Source organism: Rhinolophus sinicus, chromosome 14, assembly GCF_057876585.1.
Source record: "Rhinolophus sinicus isolate RSI-liver-muscle chromosome 14, RSI-T2T, whole genome shotgun sequence".
In the NCBI taxonomy this organism is placed as follows: domain Eukaryota; kingdom Metazoa; phylum Chordata; class Mammalia; order Chiroptera; family Rhinolophidae; genus Rhinolophus; species Rhinolophus sinicus.
Window position 1 is genome coordinate 118,838,882 of NC_142514.1, and position 25,032 is coordinate 118,863,913.

The 25,032-nt window shown below is 33.8% G+C and overlaps 1 protein-coding gene and 1 long non-coding RNA gene across 4 annotated transcripts in view; one reads left to right on the plus strand and one right to left on the minus strand.

The window, feature by feature from the left end:
* Positions 1 to 25,032, minus strand: part of CNTN5 (contactin 5) — a 1,286,475-nt gene that overhangs the window by 262,225 nt on the left and 999,218 nt on the right. For both annotated transcript variants that reach the window (XM_088791491.1, XM_019741696.3), the window contains 3 exons: positions 18,790 to 18,926; positions 16,623 to 16,752; positions 14,352 to 14,502 (listed from right to left, as the gene is read on the minus strand). In XM_088791491.1, coding sequence (XP_088647617.1) covers positions 14,352 to 14,502; positions 16,623 to 16,752; positions 18,790 to 18,926 — 418 coding nt within the window. The remainder of the gene's footprint in view (positions 1 to 14,351; positions 14,503 to 16,622; positions 16,753 to 18,789; positions 18,927 to 25,032) is intronic.
* On the plus strand, positions 19,285 to 21,382 carry LOC141572429 (uncharacterized). Of its 2 annotated transcripts, none has more exons than XR_012497790.2 (3): positions 19,285 to 19,832; positions 20,633 to 20,782; positions 20,857 to 21,382. It is a non-coding gene; the product is annotated as an uncharacterized LOC141572429 (long non-coding RNA). The 2 variants fall into 2 exon arrangements; XR_012497789.2 differs by having other exon boundaries at positions 20,869 to 21,382.

Below are 25,032 nucleotides of genomic sequence, written 5' to 3' on the forward strand. Positions count from 1 at the left end.
CACTCTAGTTGTGCACAGAATAGGAAGAAGCATGGTGGGGGTCAGAACCTTGTGAGTAAGAGGAAGGAGTGATAGGATAAGGAGACAGAAGAGGTAGCAGTCAGTTCATATAGGGTGTCATGTGTCATGGTGTGGAGTTTTACCTTTATTGTAAATAGAGGAGGAAGCCATTAGAAAGTTTCAAGAAGTAAACTGACATGATTCAAGTTATGTTTTAAATGAACACTCTGGATGATGATAGAAGATGCTGTACAGGGACAAGGGTAGATAAAAGAAGTGAGCCAGTTTGGAGGCTATTCAAAAAGATTAGCCTAGACAATGTGGATTGTGTGTAGGTAGCTGGGGAAATAAAACCCGGAAGTTCAAAAGGTTTTCTTTTTGTGGGAGAAAAAAAGAGTAATGATTGGCTATGCACTGAATGTAAATAAATAATAGGTGAATGCAAATAAATTAAGGAAAAAATAAATGAATTAGATTCCACCTCTCTTTTTAAAGGTGAGATTCAAAGATAAAATGTGAGGACCCACTCTTTCCTTTCCCAGCAGTTGAAGATAATGCCTGGCCTGCTTTCGCATGGCCCCCACAGATCGCTGTCTTAATGATACTGATAGTAAAGTGGAGGGTTTCTACTTACTTTTATCTCCCACATGCTGGAGACTCTTAAAGAGAATTCACAAAATTTTAGCATCTCACAAAAAGCCTCTGAGTTAGTGATCATTAGCCTCACCTTACAAATGAAAAACAGGCTCAGAAAGATAGTTCTGCAAACTCAGTATATGAGAGACAGTATTTATTTATTAAGTACTTAAGAGCATAAATGGGGATAGGATTTCCTAGATGTGAAGCCTGCCACACACCCTTTGGTGTGAACGTGGTCAAATTATTTCGTACTTCCATAGTGTATTTCTTTATAAAATGGGAATGACTTGAAAACCAACTCTGTGGGATTGAATGAGATAATACGTATAATGCTTTCAGACGTTCCTGGCCCGCTGTAAACCCATAATAAAAGTTATTGCTTATTATTATTGATCAAACCACACAACTAGTAAATGGTGATGTTCACTTCTATTTAGTTTTTTTAATCCTCAATAATGATTATATCAACACGTAATAAATATAATATAAAATTGGGGTCCAACCAAACATCTTGCAAATAAAGCCGTAATTTTCTTCAGGTTTATTTACTTATCAGTAACTATGTGAAACAGGAAGCCAAAGATTCCTAAATATTATTTCAACTCTTTAGTACTTTTTTTTTAAAGTGAATTTTAAAATGTATATGTCAACCAGCATTTTACAATACATCTTAAAAGCTTCAAAATATGCATATATAAAATGATCCATTCCAACAGAAGAATCAGTAGTAAACAAAATTATAGATAAACCATAAACACCACATATTTTCTAGAAAAGCACAAACCATACTATAATCAGAATTACACTCAGATATTCTCACACTGTCTGCCGTTATTCCATGTCTTCTCATTTGTACACACACACACACATACACATCTCACAACACATTTAAAACACCTTTAAAATAAATCACAGCTTTAAAATATTAAGTACTATAGCTTGGCACACAATGGGTGTCTAGTAAAGACTATTCATCATTGTTAGTAGTTATCTCAGTCCAATGACACTGCGAGGTGCACAATGGTGGAGAGTATAAAAAGTCTGAATTGCTATGGAAAAATCCAAATCCCAAGTCACTTGTCTCCGTAATTGCTTTGCATGGAATCTAAAGGAGTTTCTTTCAAAAAGCCCTTGAGAACATGACACTTAAAATGTTTTTCTGGCATTTGAAAAGAGGAAATAAGCAAGCAGCTTATAGAATACTGGGCCTTGGGTATAATATAGTTTGGGGAAAGTTATTCATGGATAAACTCAACTGTATGTTTTAACGATAGATTTTAAAATTAGAACATTATTAATCCCAGAAGCATCTTATTTGTCCTTCCCTGAACAATTCCAAGGCCTCCCATTCAGAAGTAACTTCCTTTGATGCCACAGTAAATTTCTTCCACTTTTTGTTTTGTATTTAGAAACCTACTTAAGCTCTCTAAACAAGTCAAATATGTTTCTATAGATTATTTTGGACTTTCTACATATACCATTAAATCTTTTGGCAATAATGTAAGTTTAGCTTTTATTTTTAAATTTTCATACTTTTTCTGGTCTTTCTGTGCTGGCTAGACCTTCTAGTAAAATGCTGAATTGAAATGATGATAGCAGGAACTCTTATCCAGTTTCCAGTCTCAAACTTCTAAGAGTTCCCATTCTAAGTTTAGTTTTTTAAAAGATACCTTTAGAGATTTAGAAAGTTTCTTTTATTTCCTCCCTAGGTGCTGAGATTTTTTTTTTAAATCACAAATAAATGTCATATTTAATCAAATGCTTTTTTCTACTCTATTGAGATAAGCTTATGATTTTCCTTGTTCATCTTTAATGTAGTAAATTGCATTGATTTTCCCATATTAAAACAACTTGGTTTCCTATATGACACTCAAATTGGTTATGTAGTCTTTTATTAGAGTCTGTTGTTTTCTATTTGCAAATATTTTGTTTAGAATCTTAACATCTATGCTGAAGAGAGTGACTGGTTTGTATTTTTACTTCTCATACTGTCTTGTCACATTTATTTAGTAAATTAATTTCCCCTCTTTTCTATACTGTGAAATAGCTATGTAAGATTGGAGTCATTTATTCTTAGTTTGTAGGGTAGAACTTTCCAGTAAAATTATCTAAGTCTGGAGTGTGCGTGTGCGAGAGAGAGAGAGAGAGAGAGAGAGAGAGAGAGAGAGAGATGGTTTTTAACTATTAATATAATAGTGAGTGAACTAATTGGATTATCCAATTCTTCTTGAGTCAGTTTGGGAAATTATATTTTATTTATCCATTTTATATAAGTATTAAACTTTGCTGACATTCATTTACTCCTCATTTCCGCATTACTTTTCAATTTGTCTGCTGAATCTGGGCTATGTTTCCGTTTTTTCTCTTAATGTTTTTGATGTCTTTTCTCATGTTCTTGATCATTAGAGATAGGCCTATTTCATTAGTTTTTTTTTTAAAGGATTGGTATTTACATATCTGGATATATCAATCCACCAATTAATTATTTTCATTATTGTTTGCAATTTACATTTGTTTTTTCTTGTTTACTTTCTTTAAGTTTAGTTTCATATTATTTTCCTAACTTCTTAGCTGTTGAGCTTTTCCTGCTTTCTTCTTTTCTATACAAGCATTTAACGTCACAATTTTCCTCTAAGTTCTGAAGTACAAGGAAGATGTGTCAAATTCTCCTAAAATGATAGTGGGTCCCTTATTTTTTCCTATAGAAGTGTTTATTTTTATTTTGCATATTTTGAGGCAATGCTATGAGGTATGTAGAGATTTTAAATTGTTATATTTGCTTAATTTAAGCTTTTATTATTTATTGACCATCCTTATGCTTCTTTGTTTTATTTTTATAGTCCCTTTTTCTGATATTGATATAGTTATGCTGTTTTTGAGGAGGGGGGTAATATTTAACTGATAAATTTTTTCACTCTTTAATTTCCAACTTTCCTATTCACTTATGCTTTATAAACATCTTTCTTATAAATAGCTGATTGCTAGATTTTTATTTTAGTTCAATATATATATATAGTAATTTCTGATGTTTGGGTTTACTTTTACTAAATTATTTCATATTTTCTATTTATCCCTTATTTGATATATAATATATACATTTTTTTTCTTCTCTGTTTTTTGATTGGTTAATTTTCTTTATCATTTTTACTTCCGCAGCTAGTTTGGAAACAGCATACTTTATTTCTACCTTTTCGTTCATTGTACTAGAAATGTAAACAGGTTTTAGCTTAGCAAACTCTAACATTAATTCACCTATTTCTGAAAAATTCAAGCATTTTATAACACTTTAACTCTAAATATCCTTATTCTTATTTTCAATTTTTTTGATATTTTTCTAGTCTTGTGAGATTAAAAGGTATTGTTTTAAATGGTGACTTTTATATACTTTTACCTACGTATGGATACTTTCATTGCTTTTCATTCTTTGTACTTCAAGTGCCTGGGTTTACTTCCTGTTGGGGACTACCTTAACTAAATTCTTACATTAAACTATTCAGGTTACCCAGGTAGTATACGTTAAGGTTGTTGTCCTACAGTTAGTTACAAAACCTAAGTGAAAGATTTTTCCCTCTCCATTCAGAAAAGATAGGAGACAGTGAATTCTCCTCATGGTTTTCTGAGTGGTTTGATTTATATCTAGTTTACTTTTATGTTTCAGGGGTAGCCATATGTGGGCCAAGTTTTATGGGGGCATGCTCTGGATTTTGTCTTCCTCCTAAGCCCAGCAACGTGTAAAAGCCAATGTTCAATATCAGTAAATGTCCTTGAGGTGAAAGCCAGCTTCTGTGCATGGCTTTAATGCCAAGGTAGGCTCAGATCCTGGCTTTACCATTTCTTCCTAACTTTCTTGCAGCTCATTGATAAAATCAAGACATTTAGATAATATTTATTTATGTATTTTACATTTAAGTCATCATTTTAATGTTTTTTCTTTTGGGAAGATTGGGGCAATATTGAATGTGCATTTTTCTGTAAAAGAAAACTTAAAGTTTTAAAAATTAGATAATAAAAGTAGATGCCCCCAAATATAATAGATGTGAATTGAGTCTTTCAAAGACTACCTGTTCGCTACTAAATTAAGTATAAACTTAATCTGTCTTTCCAAGTTCTCCTCAATTTGTCTTCAGCTATTCAATCTTTCCAGTTTATTTCCATGTCTATACCTATTATATATGCTGGCCAAGTAATAGTATTTACTTTTTATGAAAGTGTCCTGGATTCATGACTATGCTTTTGGAAATCCCAAACTCTTTTTCTAAAATACATTCTATCTCTCTGTGTCAAAATCCTATTCAAGAACCATTTGAAATTGCAGTTCATACAAGAAGTTTTCCCTCATCTTCTATTCAGATTTTATTTTTTCCTCTTCTTAACTTTCAAAGTTTTTTTACACAGTGGACTATACCAAGAACTGTTTGGGATCCAAAGAGGTTTGGACTCTGGCTCTGTAACTTGCTATGTTAAGTCAATCTGTAACTCAATTATTTTATTTAAAACAGGGATCATTACATCTTCCCCACAATATTACCTTATTAAGGAATGAGTATGTATATATAAAATAGCTTGTGCTCAATAAAGGGTACTTATTTTTATTATCTTAATTATCCTGTTAGTAATACCTACACAATATCCATTAACTCTTCTGTGTCACTAATCTTACATTATTATCTTAAATATCCTGTGTTATAGTTATCCATATACTAGTTTTATTGCCCATTAGACAGGTACCTCCTGGGGGATGGGATTCTCTTTTACTTGTATTGATATGAACTGACAGCGTCTTACATACGTTGTATGTTGAAAAAAACTTCTATTTTCACTGAAATTAATTTAATTGAAAAGAACAATATCTCTACCATATGACATTAGGGAAAGAAGACGTGACACTACCATTTACAAATGGAAAGAGAAAGAAACAAGTAAATTGGTACTGTGAATCCTCCAGATACAACCAGCTAATATAGTGGTCTATCTATAGTGGTCTATCTAAAAACCTATCTATCTATCTATCTATCTATCTATCTATCTATCTATCTATCTATCTTTTTCATAAATAATGCAGTTATACAAGCAACGATAAATAAGCATGCTAAAGATAAAATTTGTTTAGGTTATCTTTTTTGGAAATGATCTACAGGTTGTGTCTCATTTGTGGTTAAGGTTATCACTCTGTCAATGCCCTAATTTGTAACTAACCCTCTAATTTCCTTTATGAATAAACCACAGTTAAATTAGATCATGATTTATGCAAAAACTGAAGAGAAGTGACTATGTAACTCTCAGAGGAAGCTGAAAACCTCTGTCATAAAATACTTTTCTTCTAAACATCCTCAGAATCTTCTTTCTTCGCTATTTTATATTCACTGAAGAGTCACTTGGGGAGGTAGTAGGATCAGTCAGTAGTATGTACTTAGATGCTTGAATTCCCAAGTATTTTTGATGTTGTTTGTATTGAGGACAAATTAAGCTGAAAGTTGTAGTCTGGGGGGCTTTTGGAAAAGAAAAGCCTTTAAGCAATTAATGGCTTGTTCAAGTTGTGCCTACGTGGAGAGCATAACCAGGCAACTTGTGCAGCAATTTATAGTAACGAGGGTAAATGAACCACAGTTAGAAGTAGAATTTATGAACTGTTTTCTAAACTGGGTATTAGCTAGATATGTAAAGCCGCAAACTAGAGATGTTCATACGTAGCACAACAGAGCCGGAATTATTTTGTTGTCGTTTACAGCTTAAAGTAACTGACTTCCTCAGGGCTATCTCCCCTTGGGAGTTGGGGCCTGTTTTGTTATATTTAACAATTAAGGGAAAAAAATAGAAATAAGAGACAACAAACTGGTGGTGAGATAAGGACAAGAAAAGTTTGAAGATCTTTGAAGATGAACCTTTAGATTTTCTGTGACTTAAAATTTGGAAAGTATTAGGAAGAAATAATTTGAGTCTTATTTATATGCATGTCTTCTGTGTTTAAATGGATGTCATTAATTTGAAGATTTGTGATCATTGTTATATTATCTAAACATATGGTTGAAAATGGTATCATTTGAAAACGTGAAAATGAACATTTTTTTTTCCATTCCCATTAAACTCTTTGGCATGGTGTGAACACACTGTTACTCAATAAATTTGAAGTAATTTGGGTTATTCATTGTCTTACAGAGACCAAGTTTATAAATACTGAATACCTCTCAAAACAGTATAAACCTACAATGGTAAAAAATATTAAAGCACAAATACAGGCAAGATGAAATTTTCGCCACTGTGTCACTTAGTTCCCAGTTTGCCTCCATGATTTTTGTTGAAGGCAAATTAGGTTCAAATTAAGCTCTTTATTTGGAGAGTTTTCTGAACATTTGTGAGAAGTGTGTGTGTGAGTGTGAGTTGTGAGTGTGTGTGTGTGTGTGTGTGTGTGCATGAAAATTGCCTACGGAATTGGTCATGCAGTTTTTGGGTGTAGATTGGGAAGCTGAATCCTTATCACAAACATCATAGACACTAAAAAGGACTGTTCTCCATGTAGATTGAAATGCAACAACATTGCTAAACAATTTATTGTTAAGATTATCACAAAATCATTGATTAGCATCAGACTTAGTTTTTTTAAGTTCAGCTTTGTGATGCATGATCTTGAACAAATCACTTAATCTTTTTTAGTTTAAATTTCAAAGTCTGTATATCAGAGATGACAGTATCTAAATCAGAAAGTTGTGAATTAGCACATACTGAAAACTAAATTGAAAACATAAGACCACTTAAATCATTTATCTAACTTCCTACTAACTACAGCCTCTTGATAATTGCATCTGTTTGAGCATTTCCAATGGCAACAAAGCATAATAAGAAAGTCCTGTTACCAGAGAACAAGAGTTCTTGGCAAACATCACAGGAAGGAATTCCAGGACTAACCAATAAACAACACAAACAAAGCCAAGCAAGCAGATTTATTAAAAGAAAGGAAATAGTGTAGTGCACTCTCAAGATGGTGTGAGAGTGGGCAAGCCCAGAAGGAGAGCAGCTGCCCCAAAGAACAAAGAAACTTAGGGTTTTATTGGAATGAGGGCGTGAAATGTTCAAGATTTATGGTGGTGTAGCAGGCGTTCTCAGGGCGGGTCCCCACTGTCCTCACTGACCATTCTTTCCTATCAGAAGGTGAGAGTCCCTTGTTTTTACTTGGTCCTTATTGGAACTGTTATGGCGACCCATGGTACGGAGAATTTTCCCTAACATTATTATAATCTATCGCAATTAGCTGTAGCTGCACCTTTTCTTAAGCATGATCTTATCTCTTCTCTTTCCTTGGTCTCCCCTCTGATCCTTCTTCCTTCCCTCCCACCTTTCCCCGCAGCCCTGTTCTTTCTGACTAAGGTAATACATTCCGTTTAGTTAGTATTTCAAATGTTACTGAGGTTGAGCAGCATACTATAGCAAGAAGAAGAGAGAAAAAGGGGAACGTTTGAGTAAACGTTACAAAGTGAGAAAATGAAGAACATATTTTGGGAAACTGTGAGTGTCCAGTGTAGTTTAAAGTTAGCATACGTTGGAAGGTTTTTTTGTTTTGTTTTGTTTTGTTTTTTAGCGGGGGAGGGCAAGATGTGTGTTGATTCCTATCTTTTCATCCTTATGAGTAGGAATGGGTAAATGGATTCCTGGAAAATCTGAAATAGTCTGTATTCCTTCTGTTGCTAGAAAGAGTATATAGAATTATGTAACTTGCAGAATGTGTGGATTGTGGATTTCATTATTCTTCCTTTATATTGCTATTTATTGACATTATTATTTATTTATGAATCACTTCGAATCCTAGGATTGATGTCTTCTCTCATCCCATTGCTAGGTTCATAATCTCCAAATTTATTTTGGATTAGTGTTGATGGGGTGGAGTAGGGAGAGTGAAAACTCATCACCTGTGTGGTAAAGAGATCTAGCCAACCTTTGTAGTGAGGCCTGATTTCTGAACTTAGTAGGTATGAACATAAAGTAGAGGTTAGTGGGAGATTCCTCTTACTGACTTCTTATCCTGATTAGTTGTAGTTTAGAGGTCTACCCTTAAATAAGCCATTAACTGGGTCCATTTTTACTTGAAAGGGTGATTTCTCCTTCAAGAGAATTTATCTATACAAAACAGCTTGTACAAGTATCTATCTATACTCATTAATTTCTAATACGGCTATGACTTTGCTATATATTTCTTCCTATTGTGTTTTTACTGGCATTTCAAAGGGAAGGTGGTGAAGGTTAATCAGGCAGAGCCTTGTGCCAGTTAGTCTTCAATGAAACCAGGAAGTCAGCCTCCTAACTTCACCATAATAAATGTAAGGCAATTTCCTCCTTATCTGTTTAAGCTCTGTGGACCTAAGGAACAGCAAGTCACAATCCCTGAGTAATGACACATGTGATAGTGTAAGCAGTTCATAGGTAGTAAATCTTACGTACTCAGCTATCAACCTTCTTTTCCCTTTGATAAATAATGTCATTTTGATAATTTTATTTCCTTTGAAAGCATAGATTTTAATTTACAAAGGAAGTCAACAGATATATGAATGCTCATTTTCCCTCATTATACAATTTCTTAGATACTGAGAAAAACAAAGATACCTAGGGTCTGCATTGTTTTATGTTCTTAATATGTAAAATACATTGTCACAGAGGAAACAACAAAACAGCTTGTTCATTAGCAAACACAGCATGTAGGTGGAAACAAAGGGACAGAAACAAGACCCTAATTATACCCATGAATTCCTCCCCTTCCTTAGGAAAGGAAAGAAGACCCTATTTTCCCCTCAGTAACAGTGTCCTTTAGGGCTGGCACTAAGAATATATTTTTCCATATGTCGTTGAGTCAGTGTGTGAGCCTGATCATTGCTGCCTAATGAACACAACATGAATTCCCACTAGAAGTCAACTAATGGGTACTTCAAGTGCAATTTTCTGTGCGTGTTAAATGAGTAAGCTGAAAACTTCGCTGTTCTGAAGCTCCTTTGGTGAGCAGGGAAATATTACGAGGGATTTTGGACAAGTCTTTGCTTAGACTACAGTGCCATAAAAGAAAAATCACACTATAATACTGCCCCTCCATAGGATAATTTTTTTTTGGATGTAAGATATTTTTAGCACCTATTTGAATTATAATCCATTATCTCTGTAACGCTGCCTAGAAATGAAAACTGGTACTTAAACTAGTTTAAAATTTCAAAAATTGTGAATAATTTTTAAATACACATGATACATTCTATAGGGTTCCATAATAGTTTATACATGTACAGATGGCAAGAAAACAAAATAAATTGTGTCTTTACCAAAAATGATGTATTCTTAATTTTAGCTAAGATGGTCTTTGTCCACAAAAAGTACAGGAAATTGAACATGAAATAATGAAGGCTTAATATTTGTGCACTGCTGGAGTGCTTCTGGGTGATTATATTTTAACAAAAGTTAATGGCCAACTAATAGAAATAATGAGCTGAAGTGAAAATCCAATATGAGTTTGATGAGCAGAACATTCTGAATAAAAATATACTAGAGAAAATCCCCATGGAACATTTAACATCTTAGTACTCCTGGAGCTTATTAGTTTTAATGTGAAAATGGACACGATTGATAAAGGAACCTAAATGGATATGTTCTGGTGATCTTTAAAAGTGACGGGGCAAAACCTGGAGATTCCTTAAAAGACAGAGAAAAAGGAAAACAGTAAAAAAGACTTTAAAAGGCTTCTTCTCTATTTCGGTTAACTCCCCAGGTATATTCATCTATACGTGCATGGCCTATAATGCTGATCATGGAACAAATAAATATTCAGCCTACTAGTACAGAAACTACCTCAAAAATACTGAACTAAGAATAGGTAAGATTGGTGAGAATGGCCATGCCAAGAACAGATGAGGAGAAGTGGCGGTCTGGGGATCTGATGGACAAAAAAAAGTCAATTTAGGGACAGACTAAAGAATAACAAAGTTATTGTTCATTAGCAAACACAGCATGTAGGTGGAAACCAAGGACCTAAAAGACTCCTTTAATCCAAGACAATAACTTAAATTTAACATACCCTTCCCCTTGATTACTGGAAAATAGAAGTGGTAGAAAATTTCCAGAATATTGATAAAAACTGATGCCATGGTTAAATGTTCAGATGATACCATCATCATGACCACCACCACCATTATCATCGGTGGCAGTAGCATCATTATCATCACAAATAACATTCATTGAACACTTATTAAATGGCATTCACCAGCCAGTGTAATTTACATACAAAATTTCAGTCAATTCTCACCACGACCCAGTGACGTTTATTCTTTTGGATTCCAATTTTACGAATAAGGAAATAAATTAAGTAACTTATTGAAACCTCATAGTGTGTTGGATAAGCAGGACGACTAAGTCCCATTTTATACAATGGGTTGTTCTGTTACCTACAATGTTAAAGTGCTTTGTAAATTATAAATGCTATACACTTTAAGCAGTTGTCATCATGATTAATAATATGATTTTCTGTTGGAGCAGCAGTTCATATTGAAAATTCTGTAATATAAACAACTCGTTCTATGATATAAATAGCAAACAACTACGAACAATTCACAAGCTCTAATATAATCTATTTTCTCATATACTTCAGATGTATTGTTTAGGGCCAAATGAATGAAATATTTTGTAATATATAAGCAGGCTACTTATTTGTTAATCAGATTTTTTTCTAAAAGTCATACTATGTTCTAGTTATTACTTATCAAATTTTAAATGTTAGAATAATGATTCATGTATTTCTTTAGTAAAACAGGTAAATTAAAAAAAGCTGTCTTTTGAAGACCCCCCACCCCTAAAATAAATACAACCTGAAAGAGTGAATCAAAAGTCAATGAGTTACTTGGTACTCTTTTGATAAAATAAATGATATACTATTAACCTTCAGTTGTTGTAACATAGCATTTATAGTTTAGAGTTAAATTGCAGTTAACTCCAGGTTCAAATTCATTTTCTGAGTTTCTGATGTTTTCAGATGATTAGATATTTTTCTGCAACTGTAATATTTCATAACCTATCTATGCCATTGTTCCTAACAATTTTATGCTTTTAAATGCTTTATTTCTCACATTCAAATGTTTCTCTTATAATGCATTATTACTTTAACTCCTTTTCCCCAATTCAGTACTAATCTTTATTGTCAATATAGGAAACACTATTAACTGTTTCAATCTTTAATTTGGAATGAACTCAAAACAACTGTAAAATTGTGAATGAAGGACAAGGCTAATTCATTTAACTTTTAATTTTCTAGTTGCAGGTTGGATGAGTGAGGAACATATTTCATGTAGATCACATGAATGGTGAATATACTTATTTTATAATAAAATAAACCATGACTTAAATCTGTAGCCCCAATGTGAAATACACATGATGCAAAGTTTTCAAAGCCTTAACAGTTTTCTAACATCTCTCTTTCCACTTAAATTATTTTTACAACTCTTATTAAATGGTGGGTATGCTTTGTAATGGAGAGAAGTGAGTTAAAATTTCTATAAGAATATAATTTGCCATATGTAACTGAGATTGTATTTTAAAGAATGTATAATATATACATTTGAAATTTTAATTTTCAAGTTTCCATTCATACTCATATTTTAGAATGAGCAATGTTCCAAATATCTGTCTTACTCTGCTTGACAAAATGCATTTTATTCTTGTTTAAAACTTAGCCTCTTATTTTACTACTCAACTATTTTTTATATCCAACTAGATTGTATTCTTCATGAAACCTGGGATTGCCCAATATGATAACGAATCATACATTAGTACAGATGGTGTTTTGTAAGTATTTCTGTTGATTTTAAGTGTAATAATGCACCATACCTCTAGAGCTATTAAGTTAAACCATTTTACAAGCCTAAACATGTAGGCAAAACACTAAGTAAATTTGGCTAAGTCTTGCTTTAAGTTGAATAAATGAAAACACAAATATTTCACATTTTAGATTCCTCTCTGAAAAGCACTTCAACCAGAAGTACTGACATCTGGAAACACTGAGTGACCTGAGTCTAAGGCCAGTGTATTTGTCTCACTAACCCAAAGGGTTAGCACTAAGGAGAAAATGGATCAAGAAAACTTGAAAATTCACAACTTTGTTTTTCAGCTTTTGGAAAATAAAAAGTTTATCATGCTTTGTTATAACAGAAAACTCATAATCTTGTTCCTCTCTCATTACTTTTGCTTTGACAAAAGAGATATCACCTAATTTCTAAAATTCACAATGTGATGTCTATGAATAGTTGATAAGGAACTTTCTATGGTGAACTGAAATAAATAGGACAAGGCTCACATGCCACCCACAAACATAAAACAAAGTAATGCATTTCAAATGGAATGGCTTTTGCTGAGATGGTGTATATATTTTCATATTATAAATTTTTTTCAATATATTCAGAAAAATGATAACCAAGCAATGGAAATGATTTGTTCTTACAATACAATTTTTTTTCTTCTGTTTTAATGAGGTTTGTGCCAGATTTTTTGTATTTCTAGAAGCAAAAATTAAAACAATTCAATTCATTCAGGTGCAATTTAACCATATGCAAAACACTGATCTTACCCAAAATCTGTGTGATTTTTGCCTATTCCCAAACCCCTTGCCCCAACTAAAGAAAGATAAATTTTCTTTCAAAATGAGATCCCCAATATAATCTATGTCAATACTAGATGATACTCCTTCCAGGCAGCATAGATTCTTGGGCCTGAATTGAATCCAATTATTTCACAAATTATATCATCTGATACAGGCAATTTAAATCAGTATTTCTCAGACTTGAATGACAAACAAAGATATCAAGGAAAAATTTTCAAATATTTCAAAATATCCCAAAATTACTTCAAGAGTTTTTCAAATGGGCCCCTAATGCTGACTTAAATTATTTAACTACATGATTAGATTCAGACAAACATAAAACCAGGCATAAACTCCTATCCTTACAGATCAAATGAAAAACAAAACTATAAAGCAACATATGCCACATTATTTTAACATATTGGAGGACATTGTTCTGTCAAAGCTGAATCACCATTTGCAACACTAGTAATGGTAATAATTGGTAGAGCATGAGACTTTTGAAATTGGCATACATCTTTCTTTCTCATTTGTACTTCTATGATACCCTTTGGTTTTACTTACCAAAGACAAATATTTACACATTATATTTATCCCTCTGCACAGTTCTCATTTGCCTGTGGCAATTGAAGTAATCCTATTGTATTTTGCATCAACATGATTCAAAAAAAAAAAAAGAAGGCAAATAGGCATAAATTTCACTTGGAAGTATTCCATCATAAAGTGATTATCCAAAAGATCCAGAATATGTTTGTATTATTTTTAATATTAACATTGAAATGAGAACACCATTTCTAAAAATTATCATAGATAACTTGTGGATCCCCAAATCTGCTGACCCAAAATGAAAACCAAAAATAACTAGCTTAATAAGTGTTTCTTTATAACCTGGTAAAATTTGTAATTGGTACTGAAACACCACAGAGTCAAACAAGTCTGACTATACTGAAGGACTTTGGGTTCTATTTAATCACTATATAGACAAAACCATATTTCAATGTGTTTATAAAATATGTTTCACAATTACTGCAAGACTCTTTCTTGTGTACTTTGTGTGCATCATTTGCAACTTCAAAAAAGTTGGATGTGAAGAGTTTGAATTATGAAATAGACTTCTAACCTTTTATTTTCTCTGATTGCTCTGTCTCCCTTCTTCCAAGAGATGGTTGGCTTTGGAGAGCCTTGGGGTTTGCACTCTATGACAACTTCTTGGCTCTTGGTAATAATTATTGTTTTCTTCAGTTGATTCAGTGCAAAAGTGGGAGCTGAAGCTATTAAAAAGAAAATGTTAGTTCTACCAGAAGCAATGGCAATGACCTCTAATGTATGATATATTACTGCTTCACAACTTTTCTTCTGGGATACATTTCTAATAAAATTATACAATATCTATACATGTAAAAGACACTAACTCAAAACTTATTAAAGAATAGATATCTTATTGGTTGTTCTTTTCATCAATAGGTGATTGTTTCATACAATGTGGGATCTATAAACAAAGGCTGTTTCAAAAAATGACATGCTTTAATTATGGTTATCAACTTTCTTTGTAAAAGACTAATGAGCACCTAGGGTACAAGGTGAAGGGTCCAGCCAAGGAAGTCTATTTTGGGCTTCCTTTGGATAAATGGAGGTGACCTGTGGAGAAGAGAATTCTGTCATTCATTTCCTATCTATGAGTCCTAACCAATTCACATTTTACTTTAATGTTATACACAATCAAATGGAGTTTTTAAAGAAATACATTTTTAAGAAATGAAATTATTTAAATTTCAATCAAAAGTTTTATTTCATTGGTTGCAATTATTCATCTAGGTCTGATCTATAATTCATTAATATTATTTTTACTCTATGTTTTATCAAGATATTTTTGATTAAATCTCCCCAGGTAATTCCATTGAGCAGTTGTGCTTGAGGGTACTGGGCTGAAAGAATACAAGACACAGAGACCAAAATAATTTTTTTTTTAAAAGACACTTTTCAATCTAAAAGAGAACCTGAAAGGCATATCTATAAGTCTACTGTATCTAAGACATTTGCTGTACCAATCTGACAATTCTGTGGATATTTCATAAAGCACTTTATGTCCATATAGCAATATACTGCATGGCACAACATTAACAATATATACACAACATAAAAGAGATATGAATGCAACTGAGATGGGTTAAGAAATTGAAAAAATGTGAAGAAACTTAGGGGGAAATTGCAAGTAACATTTTTGGTTGCCTACTGGGAATAGAAATTACAAAAGGTAATACGTCTAGAAAACATGTCTAGTGAATGAAAAAGGCATACATCTGGGAGTGTTTCTAGGTAAACTATTAATATTAACTGGGTGAAGGTTGAATCATATTTTAATGCAGAAATGTTGTAGTATGAGCTAACAAGAAAGTACATTAATATTTTATTGATTAGTTTTAAGAGACTGAAACATGGATTCCTGTATCTACTTTGGATGAATTAGTTATACAGAAATTTTAAGTTCAAACATTCATAATTCAGTAAGCTGATTTATGGTGTATTACCTTTAGCTGATATACAAATGTTAAGTTCCCAGGTTCCTGAGATCTTTGGTGTTCTTGTTAATGTCGTGCTTTGGGACTTTAAGTGTAGAATAGAAACTACACTTGGGCTCCTGCCCACTTTTGGGAGAAAGTGAGTTAAGATCACCTAAGTATCTCTCTGTATGATAAACATCCCACAACCAATGTTTAGGAAACCATCAGATTGAGAAAAATTAAAATGCATTCCAGTAGCTCAAATATGCTCAATCTTGGTAGCCTGTTCCACTAGATTGAATCTTTCCTCCAGCAAACAGTGAAGTAGTACTACTGTTCTGGTTACATCTTTATCAAGAGTGTAACCCTATAAGACAGCTGTGCCTGGCCTCAGGAACGCTTTCCCTTTTATGTAAGGCTAGTAATGGTGGATGCCCCATGATGAGAGGGCGCTTTACTGTGAGTCTCGCCTTGCAAGAGTCACGTGCTTACTGATAGGTTGTTGCTGCTAGGAAAAATATTAAGCATTGTTATGGGAGCAGGGAGAGGCTGCTTGAAATCTACATTCTGATCCTCTACTCTCAAGACATTCTTCTTTGAAAGGTAACATATATTTCTTGTATGATTTTCTTCAATGTCATATAAAAGATATATTATGAAAACCTGTTAAAACCAAAGTTAGGAAAAATCGTATAAAAAAAGTTATAGGACAAACTGTACCCAATGGTTGCCCCTAAAACTTAAAAAATATGTATCAGCAAGACACAGCATTTTTTTTCAAGCCATAAAATAGGTTTTTACAATCACATCATAAACCTTCAGCATAGTAAGAATTAGAGCATGAAAAGAACTAACACTTTTTCCTATTTATTTACTTAGAAATTGCATACCTAGAATTTTCAGCTCAGCACTCGCATAAATGGCTCCATATTTATTTTCAGCCAAACATTGATACATTCCAGCATCGGACTGATTCACATTGTGGATCATCAATACTCCATTAACCATCTCAACCCTACTCTGTAATGGAATAAAAAATTTTAGATATATAAAGTGAACAAACCATACAGATTTTGCAGTTAATGTCTCCTAGATCAAGGTGAAAAGGTCTGCAATAACGCAATTGAACATTATTTGACAACCTAGCAACACAAATTTACTGTTCATTTCTTATTAAACATGTTTCATTTATATTATAACTAGTTCTTAGAAGAGAAATTCTAACTATATTTTCCTGTAGTTACTCTTGTGTGTTTTACTTTTAGTTTTGTTTTTAAATGGAGCTGCTTTTGTTTGGTATACTGGTTGAGCTCGTGAAGCACACAATCAATAGATGAAGCTATTATTTGAATTTATTTTTTTTTAAGAAGCAGCAAGGATTCACATGGTAGAAAGGATTGAGGCTACTGATACATGGAACCAAGGTTAAATACAGCTCAGGTCATAAGTATCCCTTTATTATATTGATCTGGTCAAGAGTTTACCTTTTTCACTTACTTCCCAACAAAATAACACAAATAAAAAAACTGAACTGCAATTGAATTCTGTATAAAATTACTAGCCAGAAAATGTAAACTTCATTATCAGAAGAAACACTATAGAACAAGGGGTGTCCAAACTGCGGCCCGCAGGCCAACTGTGGCCCATGATCCATTGTTAATTGGCCTGCAGCAAATTCCAAAAATATATTTAGTTTACTTAAATAAACCAGGTGAGGCAATAGTTACTTCACCTCGAGTGAGTGGCCCGGCTCTTTGTGTATTTTACCGCATATGGCCCTTGGTGAAAAATGTTGAAAAAAGTTTGGACACCCCTGCTATAGAAGAAACAAAACTGAGCATGTGCCAATTGAGATAAAATGAGGTCACGCACACATTTCGAAAACAAATTTTAAACTTAAAATGTTGTTAAACAACCAGGTGTCTTGTCTATTTATGATAAGCAAATCGTTTTTTAAAATGTTAGTGAACAATGCTTTGATTATCTATCAACAGAGATGCCAAGTAATTTGACATCATTTTCAAAATAAACCCATTCGCTTTGCAGATGTATTATCTGCCAGCAGAATTTACTTTACTTGGATGCTCGGAATAGAAAATATGACCAGCATAGTCCCTTTCAAGGTTTATATGGTATCCCTAGGGAAATTAGAATGATGCAGTGTGTCAATGCCTCAGGATTCCTACCCTCTCCCTCTCATTTTTTTCCCCAACAGCTCAATAGTTATTTTTACTTGTGTGTGTGTGTGTGTGTAATTGTGTTTGTTTTGTCCTAACTGGTTTTATAATAAGGGAATGTTGAAGCTGGATGGGACTGTGGATATCTGATCTAAACTCTTTTTCACAAAGGAACAAACTGAAGCCCAAAGATGCAAATGAAAGACAAGAGGCCCCTGGGTAGGACCTGTGTCCAGAATTTCCACCTTATATAGTTTCCCTCCATTTTAACCATAAATAGTGAACTATTATCCGTGTCCTCTTTATGCAAAGGCCACAATAAGGAAAAGAGCTAAAATTATTACCAATAGTCTGAAATTAAGTAGTAATTGATTTATTTTCAAATCCAGTATATATTGTTATTTTATAAATAGGTAATAGATTTACTAAAAAGATATTTAAATCTATGGGCAGCAGGATGTCACAGAAAGAACCTGCCCAGGACACAGAAGACTAAGATTCTATTCCAATCTCGACCCTTATTAGACATATGATCTTGGGTAAATCACTACTTACTGAGGTTAACCACCATTATCTACAAAGTGACAGGAACCAGCTAGGTATTATCTCAAAATCGCTAGAAATGGTAATGAGTCTATGATGATCATTGATATTTTCCTACCAATTTATAGGATTGAATAAAACCTAAAGAAACAATTTATTACTTTAAAAATGAGGTGATAAAAATAAAAATTGTTTATGTATTTGTTATATTTCTCACTCCAAAAATATTATAAGGCATAAGTAAGAAATGGCTTCCAATAAGAATAAAGGAGGATAGTTTGTCCTATGTGAAATCCTGCGAAAAGTACACTGGGACAGGTTAAGTTACCAACAGTACCTGAGTTAAGAGGGGTACTCCGTTCTTCAGCCATCGGTATGTGGGTCTGGGTTTTCCTGTAGCCTTACATTCCCACCGGAGAGGACTTCCACTGTCTAACTGAGTATCATTCAGTTTTTCTACCCAGTGTGGGTAAGCTGTAGGAGTGTAAGCATGAAAAAAGGATGATTTCATTATCACTTCACCAAGTTTAATATTCATATGGACATATTAATTGCATTCATTTTTTATCAATTCACGTAACTATATGTGTTTGGAGGAAGCCCAGCTTTGCATTACACACAGAACTCTATTTCCTATGTAAGAAAAATACAGCAGTGATGATATTTTGATAATTTAAAGCACTTTTGTAAGTGAAGTATATCTTACTGATTCATCCACTTCACAACAGTAGCTAGATTCCCCCCCAAGGCACCAGAATTTGTTTACTAGGATGTCAGGTATTTAAGACGCATCAGTTTTTCCAAGTATTGGGGCAGCGTTAGCTCAAGTTAAGTAATACAACATGTCTATTTATTGAATACTCTATTTTTGTTTCCACCCTAATAGAACCTGAATGGCTTTGAAAAAATAATTTGTAAATTCACATTTCACTCGGTGTAAGTTTTTTCTATACTTACTAGCATTCTTCAACTATAGAACATTATAACAGAGAAAAACGCTTTTATCAACAAAGAGAGACTGGGCGGCGGCGGCGGTACCAACCGCTTGTGCAGCGAGAAAGGGCCAACGAGGCGCCGCTGCAGGCTTGTTGGGCCCAGGCGAGAGCCGGGCGAGCGGCGGTTTCTGGGGCGCCTTGCGCTTCTCTGGCGGCCGCCGCGGAAGCCTTGGAGCGCGGGGCCAGCAAGTCGGTGGCGGCGGGACGGAGTGAAAGACGCCAGCGCAGTCGCTGGGGCTTTGATCTGGAAGACGCTTGCTTAGGGCGAAAAGACGCGCCAAATCCGCTTTCCGAGCCGGCCCCAGTGGTTGCAGCTGTGATGTGCGGTCCCGCGTGGGAATCGGGGCTGTGGAGGGACACTGCCCCAGGGTTTTGCACTTACAGAGTAAGTAAAGCTTTGGACTTGACCTGACTACTTTCACCAGCTGACAGATAAAATGGAATCCCCAGTCCCAACTTTTGTATTCCGCTGACAAATTTCCTTGAGTTGTTTTAATCACAGTTATTTGAAGAATCTGGTGTCCTAAGAGTTAGCTGGATTTCACCCAACTGAGGGGAGTCTTTCCTTGACATATGTTGTTAGTAGGCACTAGAACATTGGGGATAATATAATTCTGAGTAACATGCCAAAGTGCCTTTTTAAATGAAGGAACCTAGAGCACAATCAGTGCACCTGTAGAACTGCTCAGTCTAGGGATGCTATAACATAACCATGAAAGCTGGATACGGACAGAGATGGTTCTTTAACATAGAAGTTCCTTTTTACAAATTAGAAAAAAAAAATCAAAGTGATTGGTTCCTTTTTATCGCCCCTCACCTACTTTCTCCAGTTTTGGCAAGTTCAAGAATGTGTCCAGTATAGAGGAAGCGATTATTTTGCTCTGTCTCTCTGACTATAGCGTTGCTATACTTGGAAAACTGACTTCCACCTTTCCATGTTACTATGTTGAAGATGAACTTTCTAACATTATAAGCCAGCACTGGTTGCTTGCTTTATGACAAGCTAGTTTTTACTGCTCTAAGGACTAATGTATGGTCAAAATCTAGAAAAAAATATCATTGTTCTGAATAATTCATTAGAATAAAACATTAGAATTATGTCATATCTACTTAGGCTGCTTTTCTAGATTGGGATTTAATACCGTTTTTATTATGATTTTTGTCCTATATTTAAAATACTTGTAGCCAGTAAATGACCTGCAACAAAACTATTTGCAAAACAAATGTGGAAGAACATTCAAGATAAAGATAATTTACATCATGGGAAAGCTATTGAAAATGGTTAAATGAGATATCTGAAGGAAGGACTAATTACACGAATTCAGCTTTTGTGAGGTACGCCTTCTTTGTTTATCCTTCAATTTTTTTTTTCTTTTTAGAAATGTTGAATTAATCTACTTAACTCTCAGTCTCATCTGCAGATTTGTACAGTTGCATCCCAAGACTGACTTCTGCCTCAACAGAAATGCAGGAACAGTATCTTTTTGGAAATGATTTGGGTCTTTCAAGAACTGGTGCTATCTAGGTACCTCTTGGACTTTCTCCTGTGTTTACCTTATTGACTTTTGAACTTCAGCTCAGCCTTCAATTCCACTGTACATCCTTGCTACTTAATATCTTGAATTCTGGTATGAAACTATTGCATGATCTCTGCATCATTGCCTGTGCATAGCATGTAGTTCTCTGATAGTGGGTGGGTACAGATGCTTTTTATTTGATGTAATCAAATTTTAGGTAATATATTGGAAAGTTGTTAAAAATAAACTTTATAACTTAAAAAAAAGAAGAGATGTAATTGTGCGAAATCTATAAGACACAGGTTAAAGTATCTTTCCTTCATTGGCTGATTTTTAAAGTAAAAATACTGAAAACAAGTGACTCATTGTCCACAAATATTCTGTTTGAAACAATTGAAGAAATAAATATGAAAAAATATTGAACTGAATTGATTATTTCTAGCAACTTTTTTTTTGCCATCAACCTAATAAAATATTTTACTTTGTGCTAGCGAGGACTTTAGTCACTGATTCATTCACCTTATTTTATTTAGTCCTTGCTCAGTCTTAGAGGCTAGTAAGATATAGGACACATATGTCCTACATGTAAGTTTATGCTGTGGTAGAGGAGGTGTAAAGTCAATGCCCAGGAAAGGATAGCATAAGAAATGAAATAAGATATGCTGAAGGAAACTGTACATGGAAATCAGAATAGTGTGTCTAAAAGGACAACAGATGTTCAAAACCAATTTAGAAGGGAGGAGAAAGAACAAGAGAGAAAGAACTCTCATTTATTAAATGCTAGTCCTAGACATTAAACTTGATTATCAATTAATCCCTGTAACATTGATCCTGAAAACATATCTCATTTTATGAATCAGGAAAATTTGGCTCAGAGAGGTTAAGGAAATTTACCCAAGGTACTCAGTAAGGCACATAAACCACTTTCAAAGTCAGATATTTCTGACTCCAGGGAACATACGTTTCTCCCAGCTCATTTTGAAATATTAAAAAAATGAATTGGAAGCATTTGCTGCATACCTAGTGTCATTTACCTTCTACTTGCCTCTAAATGGGAATTTTGTTTTTAGTAGCTCATTGGTCTTCAAGCCAGTATAGCCTGGTTTTTAAGGAGACTTACCTTGGCATAGTCAAGATTTCTAGGCCCTTGAATACACTCTGTGATTCAACTTGAAACCTAGAAGCTATCATTCAGCAATCTACCATGGTGAGCGTCAAACATTGATCCTGACTTTCATGCCTGGCTTCCAAAATCAGTTTCTTTGTAGTCATATATGCTAAAAATACTGATAGAAATGGTGAGAAACAAAAGCAACATTAAACTCTGCTTTCTCATTTGGACTTTTTGTAAACCTTCCTACTCTGCTACACTACTTCATAACTATCCATGACTCCTGGAACTCAAGTAAACGGGTTTGCTGTCTCCCAAACACACCTTGCATCTTCTTCAGATTGTTCAGTCCACATGGAACGCTCCACTTCTCTGTCTCTTTTAATTCCACTCATAATTCAAAATTTAATCTAACTTATATAAGGTTTATGAATCTTAACCTTAAAGGGGAGTCAACTGCACCTTCTCTGGACACCTATAGTTCTTATTCACTTGGAAAATAATCTCATAATAACTTCTTATCCCTCTTCTGTTGCTGACTTAAACTGTTAGGAATTTTCCAGTTATTGTTTGACACCCTAGCTAGACAGGGAGATCATCAAGTATAGAGTTGATATATATGGTATATATGATTTTACTATAAGAACAGATCTTATAGAAGACTGGTTCTTATATTAATGTTTTGCTCCAAAAGACGCATTAGAGCTGATTATTGGGCTAGTTCTTATTTTCGGGGAAACACGGTATATTTACTTTGGACACAGCGCTGATTCACATATAATTGTTGCTTGTAGGATATTGGCTAGTTGTATCTGGTATGTACTACAGCTAGTGCTGGTATATGAAGCTCATAGGAGTTAAAAAGAAAATGAAAAAAAATCTTAAAAAGTTACTAAAATGAAAAATTAGGAAAGAAAAATCTATTAAATTAAAAACTGTGTCATATGGAAAAGAAAAAAATACTAGAAATCAAAATAATGTTTCTTTGAACATATTTTGGATTACTCTACAACATTGGCCTACTTTATAGTCCTGATTCCAAAATGAATTTGTCATAGGAATCAACAAATGATCAATGAATTTAAAAATAAATAATTCCTGCTTTTCTCTCTTCTTCAAGTATTTATGGGATATCACTATCGGCACAATGCTTAGCACTGAGAATGCAAAGATAAATATGTTACAATGTCCGTTTGCTGTCAGCTCAAAATTTAATGGAGGAGACAGAATTGCAATTAAAATATTCAAATTCAGTCTACCAACAATTCCACAAATAAAAATGGCCTGTTACACTGATCCCAGATATTTTTTTTAAGCTAGTAATTTCTTTGGTCTAGCTTTTGTCAGGCCACCTATTTTAGGGTATGAAAAATTTAAGAAACATATGGCACCTTAAACCCAGAAGCTGTTAATACTCTCACCAGATGGACCGTCTATTCGCAACTACTTATGTAATACATTGAAGCTTCATATCAGTCTCCAGGTTACAGTTTTTAAAACAGCAAGCAGATGTGCATAAAGGAAATCTTGTTTCTTTTCTCTTGTCATTAGAAATTCTGAAAATCTGTTGATAAATGCTAATTGTTATTGGCCTCCTTCATTGCTCCTGTACTCTTAAGTGCTGAAGAATGAACATATTTCATCTCCATAGACAATATTCAATATTCAGATTTTCAGCTGTGGCCCAGTGAGAGGTAACGAGGTATATTGGAAAGATTACAAAGTTGGGGGTAAATGAAGGTTCAAATCCCAGTGCTACCATGCCCTTGCTCTAATATGTAATCAGGAATGAGTTGTTTAACTTTAATGAGTCTCATCTGTAAGCTGTCGATGGTAATTCCTATTTCAATGGGCTACGATGATGATTGAGTATAAAAAATATTGGTAACATTCCCCCCCAATCCATTACCCATGCAATAACTTGAACTTTACTTTCTATCAACTGTGAATATATATGATATCATTTTCATAAGAACAGAACTCAAGGTGAGAAATTTTCTCCCAAGACACAGGGTTGAAAATATTTTCTTTATGGATTAAATTATTAATCAGAAATCTACAATTTTACATTATTTTCTATGGTAAATATTTAATGTATTTTAACAGGTAAAACATCTGTAAAAATCATGCCTACTATAGAAAAACACAATTTGGAAGAAAATAAAAATAGAGAATGAAAACTAATGACAAGGATTTAATGTATCAAAAACTTTTCTCTAACATTAATAATAGATGAGTAAATGGGAATTAACTGCTCTCCATACCTTTCTCATCCCAGGCCTTAGTGCAGTTCCTCAATATTTCACAGAGAGGTAGCATCCTAGTTGGGGGTTGATTTCTGGTGCCATTGCTAGTTCTAAGTTGGAATTTGGTTCCACTGCTTATTATTAATTGGACCTTCAGTAATAAGCTCCTTAACCTTTCTAGGCCTTAGTTTCCCAATCTGTGAAGCAGGAATACTAATTGCTAAGGGTTATTTTGGGTTAATGTTACATAAAGTAGTTAGTTGTGCAATAGTGTCTAAAACATAAGCTCTTGGCAACTATTTGTTTCCTTCATTAGTTCTTTAGTCTGACTTTCATCTATTTACAGTGTACCTTGAAGAATGGTGTACATATCTAAGCATTAATCTTTATAATAAGCATAGATTTGTAATAAAAAGTATCCACACTGTGCTGAGCATAATGCTTAGTGCTGGAAAATAGGAATAATAACAAAACAAAAAATAATCTTTGTCTTGAAGGAGCTTATATGTAATCAAATTGCAGACACTGCAAACCATTAAAAAAATTAGTGAGGATATTGCCCAGAGATTTCACCAAAAACAAAGAAAGAAACAACAACAATAACACCCCCCTCAACCAACTAAAACACTACACTGTACCGAAAATAAAAACTTTGTTGGATATTTAGTACAAAGCAATGTAATTTTCCTTTAAGCATCTTGGTTATAGGTA